At 32.8% G+C, this 20,145-nt stretch overlaps 1 protein-coding gene across 9 annotated transcripts in view; it reads left to right on the forward strand.

Annotated features, from left to right (window-relative positions):
* The window catches only part of LOC145334908 (multiple C2 and transmembrane domain-containing protein-like), a 159,323-nt gene that overhangs the window by 92,846 nt on the left and 46,332 nt on the right, over nucleotides 1-20,145 (forward strand). For all 9 annotated transcript variants that reach the window (XM_080180532.1, XM_080180531.1, XM_080180530.1 and 6 more), the window contains 2 exons: nucleotides 10,791-10,837; nucleotides 12,244-12,307. In XM_080180532.1, coding sequence (XP_080036658.1) covers nucleotides 10,791-10,837; nucleotides 12,244-12,307 — 111 coding nt within the window. The remainder of the gene's footprint in view (nucleotides 1-10,790; nucleotides 10,838-12,243; nucleotides 12,308-20,145) is intronic.

Raw genomic sequence — 20,145 nt, forward strand, 5'->3', positions numbered from 1 at the left:
GATTATGTAACAAGAACAATTTTAACAGTTAAAACAAGATAACAAGTAAACTTTAATACAGTAATAGTTTGAAAAACAAATATTTTACATCAAATGATCTACAAATGATATATCGAGATATAACAACGCTTTTGTAATAAATATTTGTATATTTTATTTAAGTTTTGCAATTATCATAGAATTGTAGAATCATAGTTTTTATGGAAGGGATCTAAAAGACAATGGACGATAAATTTTAGCATCCCCAATGATGATACACAAAATTACCCTTTCTGTAGATTAAAACAAGTGGTTGAAACGTTTGAACACTAAACATAATGAAGTAATCAATCAAAATTCACTAAAGTTGCCAAAGTTGTTAAGTCAACGAATAAGATATCGTTACTATACAAATTTGGGGACTAGTGTAATAAACAGCCCATGTTCCCCTCCCCTTTAATAATCCACAAACAACATTTAAATTCAATATATTTTAATTAGATTATTATTACTTTTTTTATTGATTAAATACTTTTTTCGTCTATGATTACATCATGTATCAAAAACAGATCAGATTTCATTTAGTTTTATTTTAGAAGTGTGATTTGATAAAGTGAATAAATGAAAAATTTTATTATACCTTACTACTTCCTCTTTTTTAAAAGCGAAACTTTTCATTAATTTAAACGAGTTAGAATTGTCCTATCGATTCCAAACTTTGCATGGTGATTTCTGTAGTAGTTAGGTACAGTTAAGAAAGCATAGCAACTCTATAAACGTTACCAGAATGTTCGTACGTCCATTTTAAACATGTTGATTTTTAACAACTTTTTTTATGTGATAAAATTATCCGATTGATCTGATTTTTTGAATACTGATTCCTATAACAACAATGTAGATGCGAAACATCTCTATAATCAAGTCCTAAAATGTAAGTATGTCCATTAACGATATCCTGTTAATAAGTAGATAAGAAGAAAAACTCTTTGTCTAAAACTGTTCTATAACTTGGATGTCAACATCCATAAAAGCTAAGCTCTAAAATCAGACGGTAGGACAAACGAACATTAACACTTGTAGATTGTCAGAACCTAAAAGGCAGAATATAATTTTTTGATTTCTAACCAAAGTGTTGTCATATCTCTTCACAAAATTGCTTGAATATAGGGTACTGTTGAATGATTTACTCAGATTTTTAATTTATAGAGATGTTTCGCTTTCTAAAAAGTACCTTTGTTAAAACCGGTTGTAGGTATTTGTTACTTATGGACAGAGGAACAGACGGAAGTTAAAAATAAATTCATTTTGAAAAATAAATATTTATTTTAAATGGGGATAGGTTTTTCTCGGGGCCATTGATGAAGGGTAATAAATATCTGAAAATAGAAATGACGCAAATGATACGCAAATTCTTACGTTTATCTAAAGATGCAACATATAATAATAGCTATTAAAACAATTTTCAAGCATAACTTTTATCTTATTAGGATAACAATTAAATAAGAAAAATATTTTTACCATATAAAATTCGTGATCAAACACCTAATTAAAAAAAATGCAAGACATAGTTTTTATTTTAAGAAAGAATAGGTGCAACTGACGCCCCCAAGAAGCCTCTAGGTGTTCTTAAGGTGGGAGGGGGATAAGTCAACCGCCCTTCTACTTTTTAATTTGAGTTTTAATAAGAAATATTCAGAAAAAAAATTGGGGGGGGATTTTAAATTGGGAGAGTGGAGATACGCTCTCCCAAAATAGTTAAAAACCTTCCCTGTACCTAAAAAAAAGCTTAATTGCAAAGGAAAACCAAACAGATGCCATTTTTTAATAATTTTATAAAAAAAAAACATTGGCGCACTTGTATAAACACCTTATCACATAATAGATAATCCAGAATTATCCACTTCAAAGGGAATGTAAAAAGAGAGGGGGTAAATCAAGTTTGAAGATATCCGAAAATAGTTATGATCACCATCTTTTACCATCGGGCCATTGTTAGGGTTGAGGGGGGGGGGGGAGGTCGATCAAATTTCCCTCCTTGCCAAATAACTTTAAATTTTCCAATAATAAATGACCAGCCTCACTTAATGGGGTACTGATTGTTCTTACAATAGACGAGATATTTCTATACAAACAAACTTCTACAAACATTTTTATACTTTAAGAAATCGGATGGTAATGGACATATTTTGTACTTGTTTTACAATTGTTTTTGTAATTTGTCAATCGTTGGGTCCATAGGTTATGTTCAAAGTTCAATTAAGCTAACAAGAACAGTTTTGTACATAAGAAGCGTAGCAATAATAAGATCTATTTAAAAAGAACATTATGTTGTTGTAAAGTTGAATTCATTATTTTTAAAAATCTGGCAAATTTTATTATTTTTAAGTTATAACATGTGTTTTAAGTGTTGATTCGAAAGTAAGGGGCCAACATAACTGAAATAAAAAACACTACTTTTTTTATTTTACTTTCTGCGCAAAACTGTCTATTTTACGTTACGATAAATAACTCTTCCATTATGGCATCGAATCTGATTATTTTCTGCTTGATTATAACTGTGAAAATACGACGAAACGCTTCTTAAGAGGCGTTGTAACAAAAAGGACTATACCCGTTTTTTTGTAACCGTACTTACTGTCTACCCTTAGATATAGAGTAGCTGCGTACATAATTATAATTAGTATTTTACAGTTAGCCAATGTACAACATGTTCAAGTAAGGATAATTTTAAGGGAAAAAATTCAAAAGTTTTATTTTTATGATCATTTTAGTGTAAAATTTATAAAAAAAAAACAAAAAAAACAAGAATGACAACACCCATCAAAGCGAAGCTCTGGAATGGTAGGATTAACGGACATTAACACATTAAGAGTGTAAGAACTGAAAAAGCAGAATATTAATTTAAAAGTATTACAAAATTGTATATAACTTGCAAAATTACGTAAATACAGAATTCTGTTTAAGGACCTACTTGCATTTTGGGAAATGATTATAGGTATGCTTCGCTTGACATATAGGATCTTTCCAAATCGTACCTGTGGCAGGAATCATCATCCAAAGTTTAAAATCTTTAGGACATTTCGAACATGCCTAATTTAACGAAATGTGTGACGTACGGACGTACAGAACCCAATGATAAACAAGATTTGCTTAAAAAAAACAATATAGCATTGTATTCATCAATTTTAATGTGTACATAGTTTTTTAAACTAAATTTTGCAACTATTAATTATTATTTAACAAGGACAACTACTTTCATAAAAGTGAAGCTCTGAATTGGTAGGACAAACGAACATTAACACTTGTAGAGTGTCAGAACTGAATAAGCAGAAAATAAATATAAGTTTTCAAAAAAAATCTAAGTAAATTTGTTGCAAAACCACTTATATACAGGATACTGTTTAAGGACATACTTTTTTAGAACTTGATCATAGAAAAGCTTAGCTTATAACATTGTACCATGTTGTACTTAATATTGATATTCATAGGAATAGGATGATTGTATCAAATGAAAAATTGTTGTCAAAAAAGTAAAAATCAGCATGATTTAAATGGACGGACGGACTTTCTTGTAACGATAATAGAGATGATACACTTTCTAAATTTTACCCAACTGTTACAAAAATCATGATGCAAAGTTTGAAATCGATAGGACAATCGTAACATGTATAAATTAACCAAAAAAGCTTACCGTTATGGACGGAATAACCTACCCTGATTATAGAAAAGCTTAACTTTTAAAAAAATTATAGGCATTAATATGATAAGAAATTGCAAGTACTTAAACATGACAGTATCACAAATTTATACTTGTAAAATTTGAAAATGCTCTTCTCTGAGAAGTTTCAGGGATCTAAAGGGATAGGACATTAGCTGATAAATTGATGTACACACCAAATTACCCCTTCTGTAGATACCAATTAGTGTTTTAAATGTTTGGACACTACACCTCATGAACCAACCAATCAAATTCACTGAACTGTACCCAAGGTTGTTAATAAGACATTATTATACGACTTTGGGGACTAGTGTAATAAACAGCCCAATGCCCCCTCCCTCTCTGAGAAGATTTGATAATATTTGATGCAGGCTGCACAAATTTCTGCAGATTTCAAACATTTTATGTTTTTTCATTCCCTAGAAAATAGAAGTGGAATGAAAAATTCAAATTTTGTTATCTATAATACAAAGTAGCTTGATGTCTGTCTCTCCATCTTTCTGTCCGTCCCTTAAGATCCCGGTAACCACTGAACCGATCGGATTCTACTCTTCAGGAAATATTCCTACTGGTCCTGTGGTAATTTTAGGCTATTTTCTTATATTCCAAACAATTTTTTAAAAAAATTGCGATTCATTCGCATTTTTTTCCGCTGGGTAGGTAATATTAAAATATTATAAATAATAAAATTATACCTCTTGGGGCACAGCCCCTCAAGGCTAGGGGCGAAGTCGCTAGTGTTTCTATAATGCAATAATTAATCATTTAAAAACGAAGATTTTTTATTCAAGGTAAAAATCGTCAGTCTTTCGTCAGTCTTTCGTTCATGCTTTAAAAGGTTTCTTATATTTCTTTTATTTTTTTGCATACTCTTTCTTTTTTTCTTCCTCTCGTTCTAAAACTCACTTTGTCCGTTCGTCCATTCCACGATTTTTTTGTGCTTCTCTGCTGTGCAATATAATATTTGAAAAACATTGAAAAATTTTCCTATAAATTAAACTGGAAATTTTGCTGAAATGTTAGGACATTATTTTATTTTCAATATATCTTTGCATCTGCGTGCAGTGTGGATGAATGCCAGCTCAGGGTGCTGCATGTTCTTTTAATTAAGGGTTACATTTTCATATTAAGTAAGAATTCCGTGAGGCCTCTAGGGGTACTCGAAGGGAGGATGACCCTAAACTTTCAAAACTTTAAGCAGCTTATACCAACAAAGAAATATTTTTTTAATGTGATTTTCAGCTTTCGTTCCGTGGCAACACTTGACACCAATTTTATATTTGCCTCCAAATATCATTTTAGATTTGTTTCGCTTGTTGGCTATACCTTATTCCTGTCTATTTAGTAAAAATTGGGGTTAGTTATTTCTAGGGATGATTTATCTTGGGAGTGTGAAGGTTCCTCCTCCCCCCCCCCCCCAAAAAAAAACAAACTTTTCTGTCTAGGAGAACCATATCGGTTCAGCGGTTAGCAACACTCATCCTGTTATTATTGATAAATGTTAAAGGTTTTTCATATTTTCTTTTTACATTTCTCTCTAAAAGTTATTATAAAGTAATAATTTAAGTGATTGACTCTGCCCCGCCCCCCCCCCCTTGTTTACGCCCCCATAATGCATGCCAACCAATTTTTGCAGCACTTTAGTCATCCTTTATCTGATAGCATCTGCCAGGGTCAGATATGTAGATAGATAGATAGATAGATAGATAGATAGATAGATAGATAGATAGATAGATAGATAGATAGATAGATAGATAGATAGATAGATAGATAGATAGATAGATAGATAGATAGATAGATAGATAGATAGATAGATAGATAGATAGATAGATAGATAGATAGATAGATAGATAGATAGATAGATAGATAGATAGATAGATAGATAGATAGATAGATAGATAGATAGATAGATAGATAGATAGATAGATAGATAGATAGATAGATAGATAGATAGATAGATAGATAGATAGATAGATAGATAGATAGATAGATAGATAGATAGATAGATAGATAGATAGATAGATAGATAGATAGATAGATAGATAGATAGATAGATAGATAGATAGATAGATAGATAGATAGATAGATAGATAGATAGATAGATAGATAGATAGATAGATAGATAGATAGATAGATAGATAGATAGATAGATAGATAGATAGATAGATAGATAGATAGATAGATAGATAGATAGATAGATAGATAGATAGATAGATAGATAGATAGATAGATAGATAGATAGATAGATAGATAGATAGATAGATAGATAGATAGATAGATAGATAGATAGATAGATAGATAGATAGATAGATAGATAGATAGATAGATAGATAGATAGATATATAGATAGATAGATAGATAGATAGATAGATAGATATGTAGATAATTAAATAAATAAATGATAGATAAATGGATAGAGATATATATATATATACAAAAAAAAATTAGTCAACTTTTAGAAGCTAGGAAGATAAAAATAAATATATTAGAATTTTATTATAGTGCCTATAAAAAAGGTAATACATTTAAAAACTTTTGGCCGAATGGATTATTCTAATATGACGTTATTTGTCAACAGTGTTTTTAAATTATTTTTTTATAGGCACTATAAACAGGGGCGTCCAAGCTTTTTTTTTGGGGGGGGGTAAAAAATTTTAGGGGGGGGGGTAATTCGTGTTTGGGGGGGGGTAAAATGGCGCGCGAAGCGCGCCGAAATTTTTTTTACCCCCCCCAAAATTTTTACCCCGGGGGTAAAATTTGATTGGGGGGGGGTAATTACCCCCCCTAAAGTCTGTTGGGGGGGGTAAATACTCCCCCCAAATCTGTTGGGGGGGGTAATTACCCCCCCCAAACTAATTTACCCCGGGGGTAAAATTATTGGGGGGGGTAATTTAATTATGTAAAAAAAGCACCTACCTAATCTATTAAGTTAATAAGTACTATCTTATAACATAAAGTAGTAAGTAAGGTTTATTTGACTATAGCTTCAGATTTCATTACTTTTAATACTGAGTTCTCCTTTTTAGGAAAGCTTCACATAGATCCCATGATGGTTCCACACTATTATAGGTCAATCCTTTGAGTGGTTTTAGGCTATTTTTCTCCTCCTTTTTTACCCTTTAGAAAACACGAGTTCTTAGATGCTAAGGGCGCCACTACTATTCAAATATATAGTAGTATCTCATTCTTTATAACATAAAAATACAATAATTAACTCACTAACCAATGAACCAATATGATTTTACTTTAAAGTGAAGCGTCTTATAGGTCCTGGTAAGTTTTATAACTAGTTTTGAGACACCCTGACATCCTCCCAAAAGAAATCGCCTATAGAAATTCTTTTTCATTATTTAATGAAATATTTAATTTAGTTAGGTATCTATTTTATGGAATCTTCAGTGCTTTACAATTACATCATAGATCCCCGGGATGGTTTTAGCCCAAGCAAATAAAACATGATCAAACTATTAAATTTTTTGTTATCATGGTTAAGAACTGTTTTAACTGGTTGGACAGTAAAATTTTTTTTTAAGAACATTCAATTTGGGGGGGGTAAATACCCCCCCAAAAAAATTTTTTTAAAGAACATTTATTTTGGGGGGGTAATTACCCCCCCCAAAATGGTTTGGGGGGGGTAAATACCCCCCCCAAAATCGTTGGGGGTGCCTACGGCACCCCCAAGGTAGGGGTAATTTTTTTTTGGGGGGGGTATTGTTCACAAAATTTTGGGGGTGCCTACGGCACCCCCAAAATCGTTTGGGGGTGCCAAATGGCCCATTACCCCCCCTCTTGGACGCCTATGACTATAAAGGCATCAATAAAACTAAAGAGAAAGAAAAAAAGGATAGATTAAACAGAAAACCTAACTTTTATATAGAAAATCTTAAGGATAAAACTAAATTTAGATGTGTACAGTTTAAATTGTTTACTTTACCTTTATTTATCCAGCTAAAAATATCCTGGAAATCGGATATTTTATTTTCTGGTAAAAAGTTAATGAAATCTAGGAAATTAAAGGGGAGAGAATGAAAATACATAAACATCAAATACATGCTTCCAGGGATTTAAAGGGATAAGACAATGACCGATAAATTTGTGTACATCCCCAATGATGATTCCACTTCTGTACATTCTGTAGTGGTTTTAAACATTTAAACACTCAACCTAATTAATCAACCAATCAAAATTCTTTAAAGCTCCCAAAGTTGTTAAGGCAGCAAATAAGAAAACTTTATTATAAAACTTTAGGGACTAGTGAAATAAACAACCCATTGTCCCCTCTTTCTCTGACATACTTACAGACTGACATACTGAGGATATAAAAACAAGGACGAATATACATCCAATAACGCTAGTGAAGCTTTAAAAAAAGAAGCGACAATGGGTTGTTTATTACACTAGTCTCCAAAGTTTTATAATTTATAAAGTTTTTTTATTCGTTGGCTTAACAACTTTGGGGACTTTAGTGAATTAAGATTGGTTAGAGTGTTCAAAAGTTTCAATCACTAATTGTAATCTGCAGAAGGGGTTATTTGCTGTTTTATCATTAGGGGTGTACATCAATCTATCGGTCATTGTCTTATCCCTTTAGATCCCTGATATAAAGGGCTGAGATAAAAAAGGGATGGTTGAAAGATATTTTATTTTCTCGTATTCATTCGAATCCGGTGAATAGGAACCGGTTCTCATCCATACGAAAAAACTATGTCTAGCATCGTATTATATCCAGCTTTTTACGAATATAAAATGTACAAAATATATCCGCGGAAAGCCGTTTATAATACGATGCGAGAAATAACTATTATAATTGTTTGCATATTAGTCTCTTATTTATATAAAATATTTTAGTAGCAAAGCTAATATATTATTTACTTTGTCTGTCCGTTCTTCTAAGAGGAAATTATCTTGGCTGCTAATTAAGATAGACTTTGTTATGATACTCCTACTAAAGAGCTCCAGTATATAACTTTGTCAGTCTGTCTGTCAGTCTGTCTGTCAGTCTGTCTGTCAGTCTGTCTGTCAGTCTGTCTGTCAGTCTGTCTGTCAGTCTGTATGTCAGTCTGTCTGTCAGTCTGTGTGTCAGTCAGTTTGTGTGTCAGTCTGTCTGTCAGTCTGTCTGTCAGTCTGTCTGTCAGTCTGTCTGTCAGTCTGTCTGTCAGACTGTCTGTCAGTCTGTCTGTAAGTCTGTCTGTCATTCTATCTGTCAGTCTGTCTGTCAGTCTGTCTGTCAGTCTGTCTGTAAGTCTGTCTGTCAGTCTGTCAGTCTGTCTGTCAGTCTGTCTGTCTGTCAGTCTGTCAGTCATGCCGCAAGAGATATTTATATATCAACATGTAATTATTTTTTGATTTTCATGTTTCAGATGCAAATAAATGACTACAAAGGAACGGCTATCTATTGATAAAATATTTTCTCGTATATTCGAATCCGGTGGATAGGAACCGGTTCTCATCCTTACGAAAAAACTATGTCTAGCATCGTATAATATCCAGCTTTCTACGAATATAAAAATGTACAATCATAGGATTAAAACTAGTTTTTTTAGCCCGTGCCTTTGGCACCTCGGGGCTAAAAAACTGGTTTTAATCTTATAATTGTACATTCTATATCCGCGGAAAGCCGTTTATAATACGTTGAAAGAAATAACTATTATTGTTTAAGTCTATCGTTCTACAATTCTTTGTTTTCGGAGGGAACTGTATCTCACCTTCAGAAACAGGTATAGTGTCCAATAAAAAAATGACGTCATTGTATACAGAGCTGGATCTTTAAATCATTTCAATGGTGCGCCAAATCGGGGTGCGCCGAATTTCAGACAATTACAGCGCGGCATTTCGTAAAATGCTGTGCTCTCATTGGTGGAAAGTTGGCTCACCCCGATTTGGCGCACCATTGAAATGATTTAAAGATCCAGCTCTGGACTATCATTGGGCATTTGTATTGTATGGCGTCATTTTTTTATTGGACACTATACGCTGTTTCTCACCTTTACTTTAGTGTCCTGACTCTAAAGATCATACAAAAGTCGGTGCTTTCCCTAAAAGTGTCTAGGAAGCACGGAATCTCCTTCCCTCCTCATATTTAAAATAAATTGAAAATAATAAGAGTTATAATATTTTCTTTGTGCTGCGCCCCTGCGGGAGTCCACACCATATAATTCTACCCTGTACCTAATATAAACTAACCTATCCAAATGATAAACTACTCCTCCCTCAATTAATTCCAAAATAACTTTCTGTGCTCGACCTGGCACTTTGAGAGAAAACGCCTAAAAGTGTTTTTTTTCGAAAAGCAAAGAAATTAGTTTTTCTATAAACTTTAAACTAAAAGTGAGGAACTATCAATTGACACAATAAATAAATTTACTGCTATTTTTAAATGATAGTCTTGTCACTTTTTTAGATAATTGGGAGCTTTTTGTTTATCACAGGTAAACCAAATAAACGAGCCATATGACTGTAAAACATTACAGTATATGGCCCTAAAACAAAAAGTTTGAAAAGATGTATCTATGACAAGCAAAAGAATAAAAATGTATTATAAATTTTATAAATGCAAGTTAAACGGAATATAACTAATGCAAATTAAGTCCAATCGGATAAAAATCTTTAAAATTTCTGAGCTCCAAGTTAAATACGTAATTTCTTTGGCATAGTAGTTTTGTAAATCAGCCTTTCAAGCCCCTTAAAAACATTTCTTTTTAGATTCTTCTAATTCTCAAACAAATTGAAATGACAAATTAAAATATGTTTATAATCAGAAAACTCGAATTATTGTTATGATGGTTTTAATTACTGTAGTTTTGATTTTTTAATGGCATTTGAAAATAAGGCTCAACTTTCCTGACCTATTAAAAAGAAATGGAAGTATTGGGTTTCGTCGTATTTCCACCGTAGCTTTTCTCCTATTTTTAGCCCCTGCGGGGCAATCATTAACATTTACCTAACCTTACCTAAATTAATCTATCAGAAGCTACTGTGAAAATACGACGAAAGCCGCTGCTTTGTTTTCTTTCGATGACTAAAAACTTCAAAGTAAAAATTATAAGTTAAAGTTTTTTTTACAAAATGTTTTCATAATTTCAATATTTTTTAGGAAGTTGAAACCGGGAACATGGAACTCTATTGTGAATATATTTTTGAGTAAGTTATTATGAATATATTATCATAAAAAAGTAAGAGGATGACCCCACAGATATGTGAAAAGTTTCAGCCTTCTATCTCTAATAGAAGCTAAGAAGTCACGTTTGGAATTAAAAAGTAGCTTCGGCCCAGGGGCGTCCAAGCTTTTTATTTTGGGGGGGGTAAAATTTTTTTAAGGGGGGGGTAATTCGGTTTTGGGGGAGGTAAAATGGCGCGCAAATTTTTTTTACCCCCCCCCCCCCAAAAAAAAAAAAAAATTGTTTGGGGGGGGGGGGGTAAATACCCCCTCCTAAATGGTTGGGGGTGCCTACGGCACCCCCAAGGTAGGGGTAAATTTTAAATGGGGGGGGGGGGGGGGGGTAAAATGAAAAAAAATTTGGGGGTGCCTACGGCACCCCTAAATTCGTTTGGGGGGGGGTAATCGCCCCATTACCCCCCCCCCCTTGGACGCCTATGAGCTTCGCTACTAAAAATGTTCCAAGAAAAGGAAAAAATATACTTCGTGCTTTGGAGAGGAATTTTTTGTCAGAATGACCATTATTGTTTTTCACATCAAAACGTAATTTCTTACCGAGAGAAAGGGGACAATGGGCTGTGTATTACACTAGTCCCCAAAGTTTTGTAATAACGTTTTCTTATTCTTTAATGTAACAACTTTTTGGGACTTTTTGTTTTAATAGGTCGAGTGTTTAGTCGTTTCAACCACTAGTTTTAATCTAAAGAAGGGGTAATTTTGTGTATCCTCATTGGGGATGTACATCAATTTATCGGCCATTGGCTTATCCCTTTATATTCCTGGATGTCTTACCACTTTGTACTGCGGTAAAAACAGTTAATTTGAACATTATTGAAACATAGTGCCTTCTCCATTACTCTAAACTAAAGTTTATTTTTTTCTTTAATGGTTTTTTTTATATACTTATCACATGTTAATGTAAAAATAATTAAAGGTTATACAATAGGAAACGAATAATTAGTTTTGCATTTTCGCGATTTTCCGCAATATATGGTGCAAGTTTTCAGTCAAAATTGCTTATTAGGTCAAGCTGTTCTTAATTATGCGTTTAATTATATTATGTGTTTGGTCTTAATTAAGAACAATTTGACCTCAGGGGCGTCGTAGCTCAGAGGTAACGCACTGAGTTACGGTGATGAGAGTTCGAGTTCAAGTCCCAATGTGGCAACTCGAATATCTCACACAACATTCACACAACTTCCCCTGGTTGTGTAAGAAGGTAGATTATTAATTGGTTTGGATACTTAATAGTCACGTACATAATATCTGTACAACTCTTACAACTAAGAAATAATGGCTACACACAATTTGACCTAATAAGCCCATTTGACTGAAGTTTGCACCCAACTTTACGCCCCATTTTAAAAGATTGAATTGTGAATTATTTTAGTCGAAGGGAAAGATTTGTTGGCCATGGACCTGGAGGGTACAAGTGATCCATACTGCAAAGTCAAGTAAGTTCTTTTAATATCTATCTTTCTATCTATATTTGTATCTACCTTTATATCTACCTGTCTATCTATCTATGGAAAGTATAAGTGATCCATACTGTAAAGTAAAGTAAGTTTCTATTAGATAAATATTTTTTCAGTGCGGCTTTGAAACCGCAAACCCATATATCAATGTAAATATTATTACAGACAATTTTTCATAAATATTAAAATGAGAATCATTACATTATTACCAGTTTTGTTAGCCGAGGCTTTCATCCCCTCGGGCTTAACAAAACTGGTTTTAATCATATGATATCCGTCGAAAGCTGTCTATAATACGATACGTTAAATGACTACCTGTATATCTAACCATAGAAGGTATAATTCATACTTTATGTAACTTTAAGCTTTTTTCATTTCGAACTTTTCTATCTATCTGTCTATCTATTTATCTCAATCTACTTATTTAGTGGATTTGACCACCTATATCCTACCGTATTAGAGCTATACTACAAAAAAAGAACAGGCTTCTCCAGTGAAATATATTTATATTTCTCTTTATCCAAGCCTTCTAAATTCTAATCGTTTGAGAGTTTCTGTAATTTTTATATCTATAATAGTATTAGAAACATCTTTCCGCGGATATAAAAATGTACAATTATAAAATAAAACTAGTTTTTAGCCATGAAATGCCAAAGGTTTGGGCTACAAAAACTGTTTTTAACTTATGATTGTACATTTTTATATTACTAGAAAACTGGATATAATACGATGATATTCATAATTTTTTTAGTATAGCTAAGAACCTGTTAAAATCCACCGGATATTAATCGGTTTTGAAGCCATACTGGAATAGTTATTTCTCGTTTCGTATTATAAACGGCTTTCCGCGGATATAGAATGTACAATTATAAGTTAAAACTAGTTTTAATCTTATGATTGTACATTTCTATATTCGTAGAAAACTGGATATAATACGATGCTAGACATAGTTTTTTCGTATGGATGAGAACCGGTTCCTATCCACCGGATTCGAATGAATACGAGAAAACTTATTATTCTATCTATCTCTCTCAATCTGAAGGGCTTCGTTTTGTAGAATGTCAAGTGTCTTTTTATGTGTGTTCATTATATTTTATTTTATTATTTCTTCTTCCATTTCTCTTTATCTCTCCTGCTTATTTTTTTTTATTTTTAAAAGCGAAGCTTTTCTATAATTAAGGTCAGTCCGTCCGTCCATACGTCCGAGATAGTTAGCTTTTATTAATTAATTTAGGCATGTTAGAATTGTCCTATCGATTTCAAACTTTGCGTGGTGATTCCTGTAGTAGTTAGGTACGATTTAGAAAGCGTAGCAACTCTATAATCATTACAGAATGTCCGAACGTCCATTTTAAACATGTTGATTTTTTTTACTTTTTAATCAACAAATTTTTATATGATTTAATCATCCGATTGATCTGATTTATGGTATACTGATTCTTGGGACAACAAAGTACAATATTATAAGCACAGCAACTCTATAATCAAGTCTTAAAAATGTAAGTATGTTCATAAACATTATCCTGTATCAAGCAGTTTTTCAACAAATTTACTTACAATTTTGCTTCGACTCTTATACATTTATATTCTGATTATTAATTTCTGTGTTAAGTGTTAATGTCCGTTTGTCCTACCGTTTCAGTGCTTTGCTTTTATGGATATTGTCATCCTTGTTTTGTTTTTTTATCACACATAGACAGCAAAGATTTTGTTGATCGATTTTCATATTCTCTTTTTTCATTGTTGGTCTGTAATTCTCTGAAGACGTGCAGTTAATTAAAACTACGTGAGTTCAATACGATGATCTTGAATTTCAATTTAAACAATAAGCTTTATTTAGACTTAAACTAAAGAAAGTTAATTCCATTTTTAGTATGAAGATTTTTTATATATTTATCCTATTGTCAAATTCATCTGGTTTTTGAAAAATTCTAAAATCAAGTCTTAAAATGTATGTATTTCCTTTTTAAGTTTAAAAGCTGTATTTGATTAACTTTAGGATAGACTTTTTTGGATCTACTGCAGTTCATGGTAAAATATTGCTGGTAAGCAATAATTCCCAAAATCTATTAATTTTTAAGGCTGCTAGCTGCCAAACGGCTGAACGTACAGATCATGCCCGCACACTGTTTTAAGCGGCATAAGAAGGCCTACAAATAATCTGGAATAGCCATAAATCAATCATGCATAATTATCTTGCAGTGCAGAGAAATGCGCGAAAAAGACCTATTTTACGCGTTTTTTCTTCAGTAAAACTTTCCCTGTGCATAATTGGATCTTTGCTATTCCAGATTATTTGTAGGCCTTTTTATGCCCCTTAAAATGGTGTGCGGGTATGATCTGTACGTTCAGCCGTTTGGCAACTGGCAGCCTTTGAAATTCATAGATTTTGGAAATATTGCTTACCAGCAATATTTTACCGTGAACTGCAGTAGATCCACTTTTTTGTATCTGAATATGTGGAGGAACTACTGCAATATTCTTAGTTGAATAAATATAGAAATTCTAGATCTCAAATCCATTATTTAGACCAATAGAGAAAAAAACAGCGTAGGGACAATATCTGATCACGTTATTGATTAGAAAGTGTAAACATTTTTGTTAGGAAAGTTAACATTTCATTTTCTACGTAAAATAAATTAGCTATAAATAGTTGAATTTTTTAGGATATCGTCTAAAAATTTTGTCACCCCTATTATTGAAAAGTATATAAGGAAATGCAGAAAAATAGCCTAAAACCAATCCAAGACTTAAATAGCTAAAAAAAACATCCGTTGACCTATGTGAAGCTACCTAAAAATAGAAAAATAAATGGGTTCAGTATCTTTAAAACAAAATATTACTTCTTTTTATTTAACAGAATATATAAACCAGTGGCGTGCGAAGCACTTTGTCTAGGGGGGGGCATTTTGAAGATTTTGTAAAATTTGATAATATATACTAATTTTAAATAAGGGCGTTTTAAGGGGTGGGATTATTTGATTATGGGCCTTCTTCCCCATCCCTTTTTCCCATTTATATCCCACATCATCTCCCCCCCCCCCCATCTCTTCTCCTCCATCCCTTCTCCCCACCCTGCAATGACCGAAGGGAAGGGAGCTAGAAAGCATCTTTGAAAAAAAAGTACAGAAGATAATTTAACCTCCCCCCCCCCCCCACCACAAAACATTTTTTATTGGTGGAAGGGGATGTTATAAAATCTCAGCAGGAAGGATGAATATCCTCAACATTTTTTTTGGGGGGGGAGATAAAAACACTCATTTTGGAAATAAGTTACCAAAAATTAACCTAATATGTAAAACTGATTTTAAATATTTATTTATTGTATGACAACAAGGACGACAACATCTTTAAGTAGCAAAGCACAAAAAATCATGAATAAGAATACAGACAAGTAAAATTAAAGAGCATCTGTTGAAACAAATATATATTTTAGGTAGAAAAAGTCACAAATCCTTTTTCCTGTATGTTGTGTGATGACAGTCAAAGTAAATTAAATACTGGATGCTTGAATCAGCGAGAAATTTTATTTTTTTAAATATTATAATCCACAAAAAAATTACTTGTCCTTTCATCTACAGATATAAAAATCTCTTAGAAATATAGGGTATAGTCTCTTTTGTGGCAACGCCTCTTAAGGGGCGTTTCGTCGTATTTTCATAGTAGCTTTGAAAAGGTTATTCTAGGTTAAGTTAGGTCAGGTGATTTCCCTGCAGGGTTAGGCAATTGGCCCCGAAAAGCTATTGTGAAAATACGACGAAATGCACCTTAAGAGGCAATGTCACAAAAGGGACTATACCTGAAATTTAAAAGATACAAAAATAGCCAAAACGTCCTGAAAAGCAGTCCAACCTCCATGAATTTTTAATAGTTAATTATACTCCATAATGATGGGAATGTTAACATTAAGTTTTAGCCTTCTATCTTTAATTGCAGTTGAAAAAATCCCATTTCCCCCTTAGCATTGCGTACTGACAGCCATAGTGAATTATAGAGAAGCTAAAAAGTTATATCAACATATCCTACCCTCTTTAAATGGCACTTTAAAACTCTGTTAATTTTTGATTAAGTGGTGTTTCCAAGGATTTATAAGGGAGTGCGTGAAGCGCACCTAAAATATTTACTCCCCCTTTGAACTAAAATCAATTAACCCATTAGTGCCGAACCGGGTTTTAAAACCCGGTGCCAGAAAATGTAAAAAAACCGGTTTCCGGCTTCATAATTGCATCATTCTCAGTATGAATCCCCCCTCTACTACCCTGGCTTTCATTTCCCCCTGGAGCAGGCAGTTTTGCTTACTTCCGTTTGCCGGTATAGATCAACAAAGTTCGAAAATCATGACAATTCAAAATACCCCATCTAACTTTTTTGTTTTTATAGTAAAGTCGCTGATTTTTTTCGTTAAATCTAAAGTTTATTGACAAGTACATCTATTTGTGAATTCGTTTTATTTAAATTATTATTTTTTATATGATTTTTTTATTGTTTTTTTACGCCCTATATAGGCCCGGTTCGGCATTTCCATTTTGAGTCTGAATTTTTTATTACCCGGTTTCACTAATAGATCTTTTTTGACAACAACAACAAAACAGGGTTTTTTTACCCGAAATCGCCGGCTAAACACGAAATTTGAAATAAATCGCTTCGTATTATACTTGTAGCTCTTTAGATTACATGAGGTTGTGTAGTTTTCAATTACGGATTGTATCAAAGTTCTAAAAAGTGTTCATCTCACTTTTGGCGTTCAAAAATTACATTTTTCGATTTTTGGTCAAAATAACCGGGTTTATACAGGTCAACCGGGTTTTAAAACTGGGGGAAAGCACCAAAAACAGGTGTTAATGCCTGGTTGGTATTTATGGCCAAGCCTAACCGGGTTTTTTTGCAACTTTCCTGTGCACGCCACTAGAGCAAAACAAAAAAATACGAATTCCGTTTTGACCATTATAAAGCTTCCCTGAAACTTACAGCTCGATCGGCCCATAAAAGTGGCGCTCGGCACTAATGGGTTAAAGACAATAAGAGTGGCGTATTTGATCAGGTTAGGAATATAGAGTGTAGTTAGTTTTAATGGTTTTTAATGAAAATTGCCATAAAAAAAACATGTCTTTTTGTTAGGGTATGTACACAAAAAAATGATAAACTTATCCTGAAAATAAAATGACATCATATATAGTTATTCATTTAGACAGACATACAGTGTTGAGAAAAAGGCTTAGATAAATATCAACGCTGTTTCTTTTTTATATAAAATAACTTTTTGATTAAATATTTGTTGTTTACACATGTTTTTAAAGAAATAAATACACAATATACAATGCAATGTGATAAAAAGCAGAAACCGTTTGGAAGGGCGCGAAGCGCAAATTTTTTTCTTCAAATATGCAGGGAGGGAGGGGTTTTTGGGCTATTTATTACACTAGTCCCCAATATTTCATATAAAATTTTCTTATTCATAGGCTCAACAACTTTGGGGACTGTAATGGAATTTTGATTAGTTGGTTAATTAAGTCGAGTTTCCATACATTTCATCCACTAATTGTAATCTAAATAAGGGTTTGTGATTTTGTGTATCATCATTGGGGATGTACAAAATTTCTTTGGTAAAAAGTTTATATTATACAAAATAAAATACTTCCTATTACCTGGTTTGTTATGTTCAGTGAAAAAAAATTATAACCTAATTTCTACACTAATTTAAAAATTTGGTAAAAAATTTGCTGTTTGAATAGTAACTGTCTGGTTGGCGCGAAGCGCCAAAAATTTTTTTTGGAGTATTTCTTGATCTTTTTTTGAAACTGGGATATTTTTGCTTTTTGTAGGGTAGGGGGCAAAAAGGGGCATTTTTATTGACCAGGGGGGGCAAAATGGGGCATTTTTCAACATTTAGGGGGGGGCAGGGGGGGCGTTTTGGTCGCTAGGGGGGGGGGGGGGGCGATTGCCCCAAATGCCCCCTTCGGTTCGCACGCCACTGATATAAACAAAAATCTTCTTCTCCTAGAAATTTCTCTTTAATTTGGACGTATTATTTTGTTTATTTGATCATCTACGGTAATACATCTATTATTTGTTGCATCTTTCTCGCCCAATATCCCTCTCATTACTTTTCTTTGATATCAAGTAATTGAGTATCTCTGGTTTTTTCTTTTGGTTTCCCAATAGAGATATTTTAGAGTTGTTTTAACAGAGATAAAACATTGATATTTATTGATCTTTATCTTAATGATAATAAACAAATTCAACCAATTGAAATTTATGGTAGAAAAATTTTGACAAATAAGCCAGTGTATAAAACTTTGGGTACTTTTAAAGTCCAATTTTCCGTCGGGGTAGTGTGTTCGAGTCAGGATCTCACTGCGTCATTCTAGAGACGTTATAAAATGGCAACTGCTATGTCCGTCACGAAATACTAATAGTAAAAGTAGAAGGAATGTCTTGGCCTGGAAATTTAAGAACCTGATACAATGCACATTTAAGACTTCAAGTCAATTGTATCACAATTAAAGGGTTCTTTGTCTGTAGGGTATTACTTAACCTAACATCGTTTGGTTATAGAGCAACACTTACAGTCCAAATGAAAGGTTCAGCTTGTCTCTTTGTGTGACTTTTCTTTTTTTTATTTCAGAAACGTTTAATATGTTCCTGATAAGTCATGAAATTATTAGTCTAATTTTGTATATGAACGTTAGTAGAATCCTTTTTGTAATTAGAGTATAATTCTAACTCCTCTTTTGATTTTAATTGATTATTAGTTTAATAAAACTGAAATAATAAAGGTTTTGCAATCTAAAAATTATTTGTCATAACTCCAGTGGAAATATATAACTCTGTAGGTTCTATAATCATAAGGGTAAAACAATAGAGGGAGAAGGGGATAAATAACTGTAAATCCCTTTTTCAATTGGGTCCATGGAAATCAACCAAAAGCGTCGGGAATATTAACTCAGCCAACTCGCTACAAATGAGCAGAAAGCTATTAACCGTAAGATAAAAAAGTCCCTTACAGGGGGATCCAGGTAAATGTCTGGTTATACATCTATATTTATAGATTTCTATAAAATCAAGGGGCACTTCTTATAATATCTTTTGAATATTTATCTTGGGGCTGCAAAGCCTACACTTGAAGTTTTCCCAAAACATTTAAGACCTGTAGATGTATGTATACAAAAGAAGTACTGTAAATTAAATTTAGATTACTTTTTCTCAGGGCTCGACAGCCTACCTTGCAAACTTCAGAGAGAGAGGGGACTGTTTATTTCACTAGTCCCCAATATTTTATAATAACGTGTTTTATTCGTTGGCTTACCTATAATGGGAACTTTAGTAAATTTTGATTGGTTGGTTCATTATGTTGAGTGCCCTAACATTTTAACCACTAATTTTGATCTAATTAAAAGGGTAATTTTATGAATCATCATTGAGAATGTACATCAATTTATCGCCCCTTGTCTTATTCCTTTAGATTTCTGGATTTTCTTAAAAACTAGTCAGCTACAAAGACGCTGCATAAAATGTGCCATTCGCAGCTGCGCGGATGAAAATGCGGCTTCCGATACCTGCCTTTTTTCTTATTCTTTTATGTAATCAAAACTTATTTTCTCTTGATTTATAAAAACATAAACTTGTTTTTCTTTACTCTTTTTATTAGATTTCTACGTATACTTTCCATTTATAGCGCAGCAATAGAATATTTAAAAACTAGCGGCTACGCCCCCTAGAGGCCTCTAGGAGCACTTGAGGAGGGGTGAGACGAATTTAATAACCTAATTTCTTATTTTAGATTTTTTTTAAAGTAAAAAAAAAATTGGGTGGGGGTG

This window comes from Acartia tonsa, chromosome 13, assembly GCF_053477335.1.
Source record: "Acartia tonsa isolate MP-2025a chromosome 13, ASM5347733v1, whole genome shotgun sequence".
Taxonomy (NCBI): Eukaryota; Metazoa; Arthropoda; class Copepoda; order Calanoida; family Acartiidae; genus Acartia; species Acartia tonsa.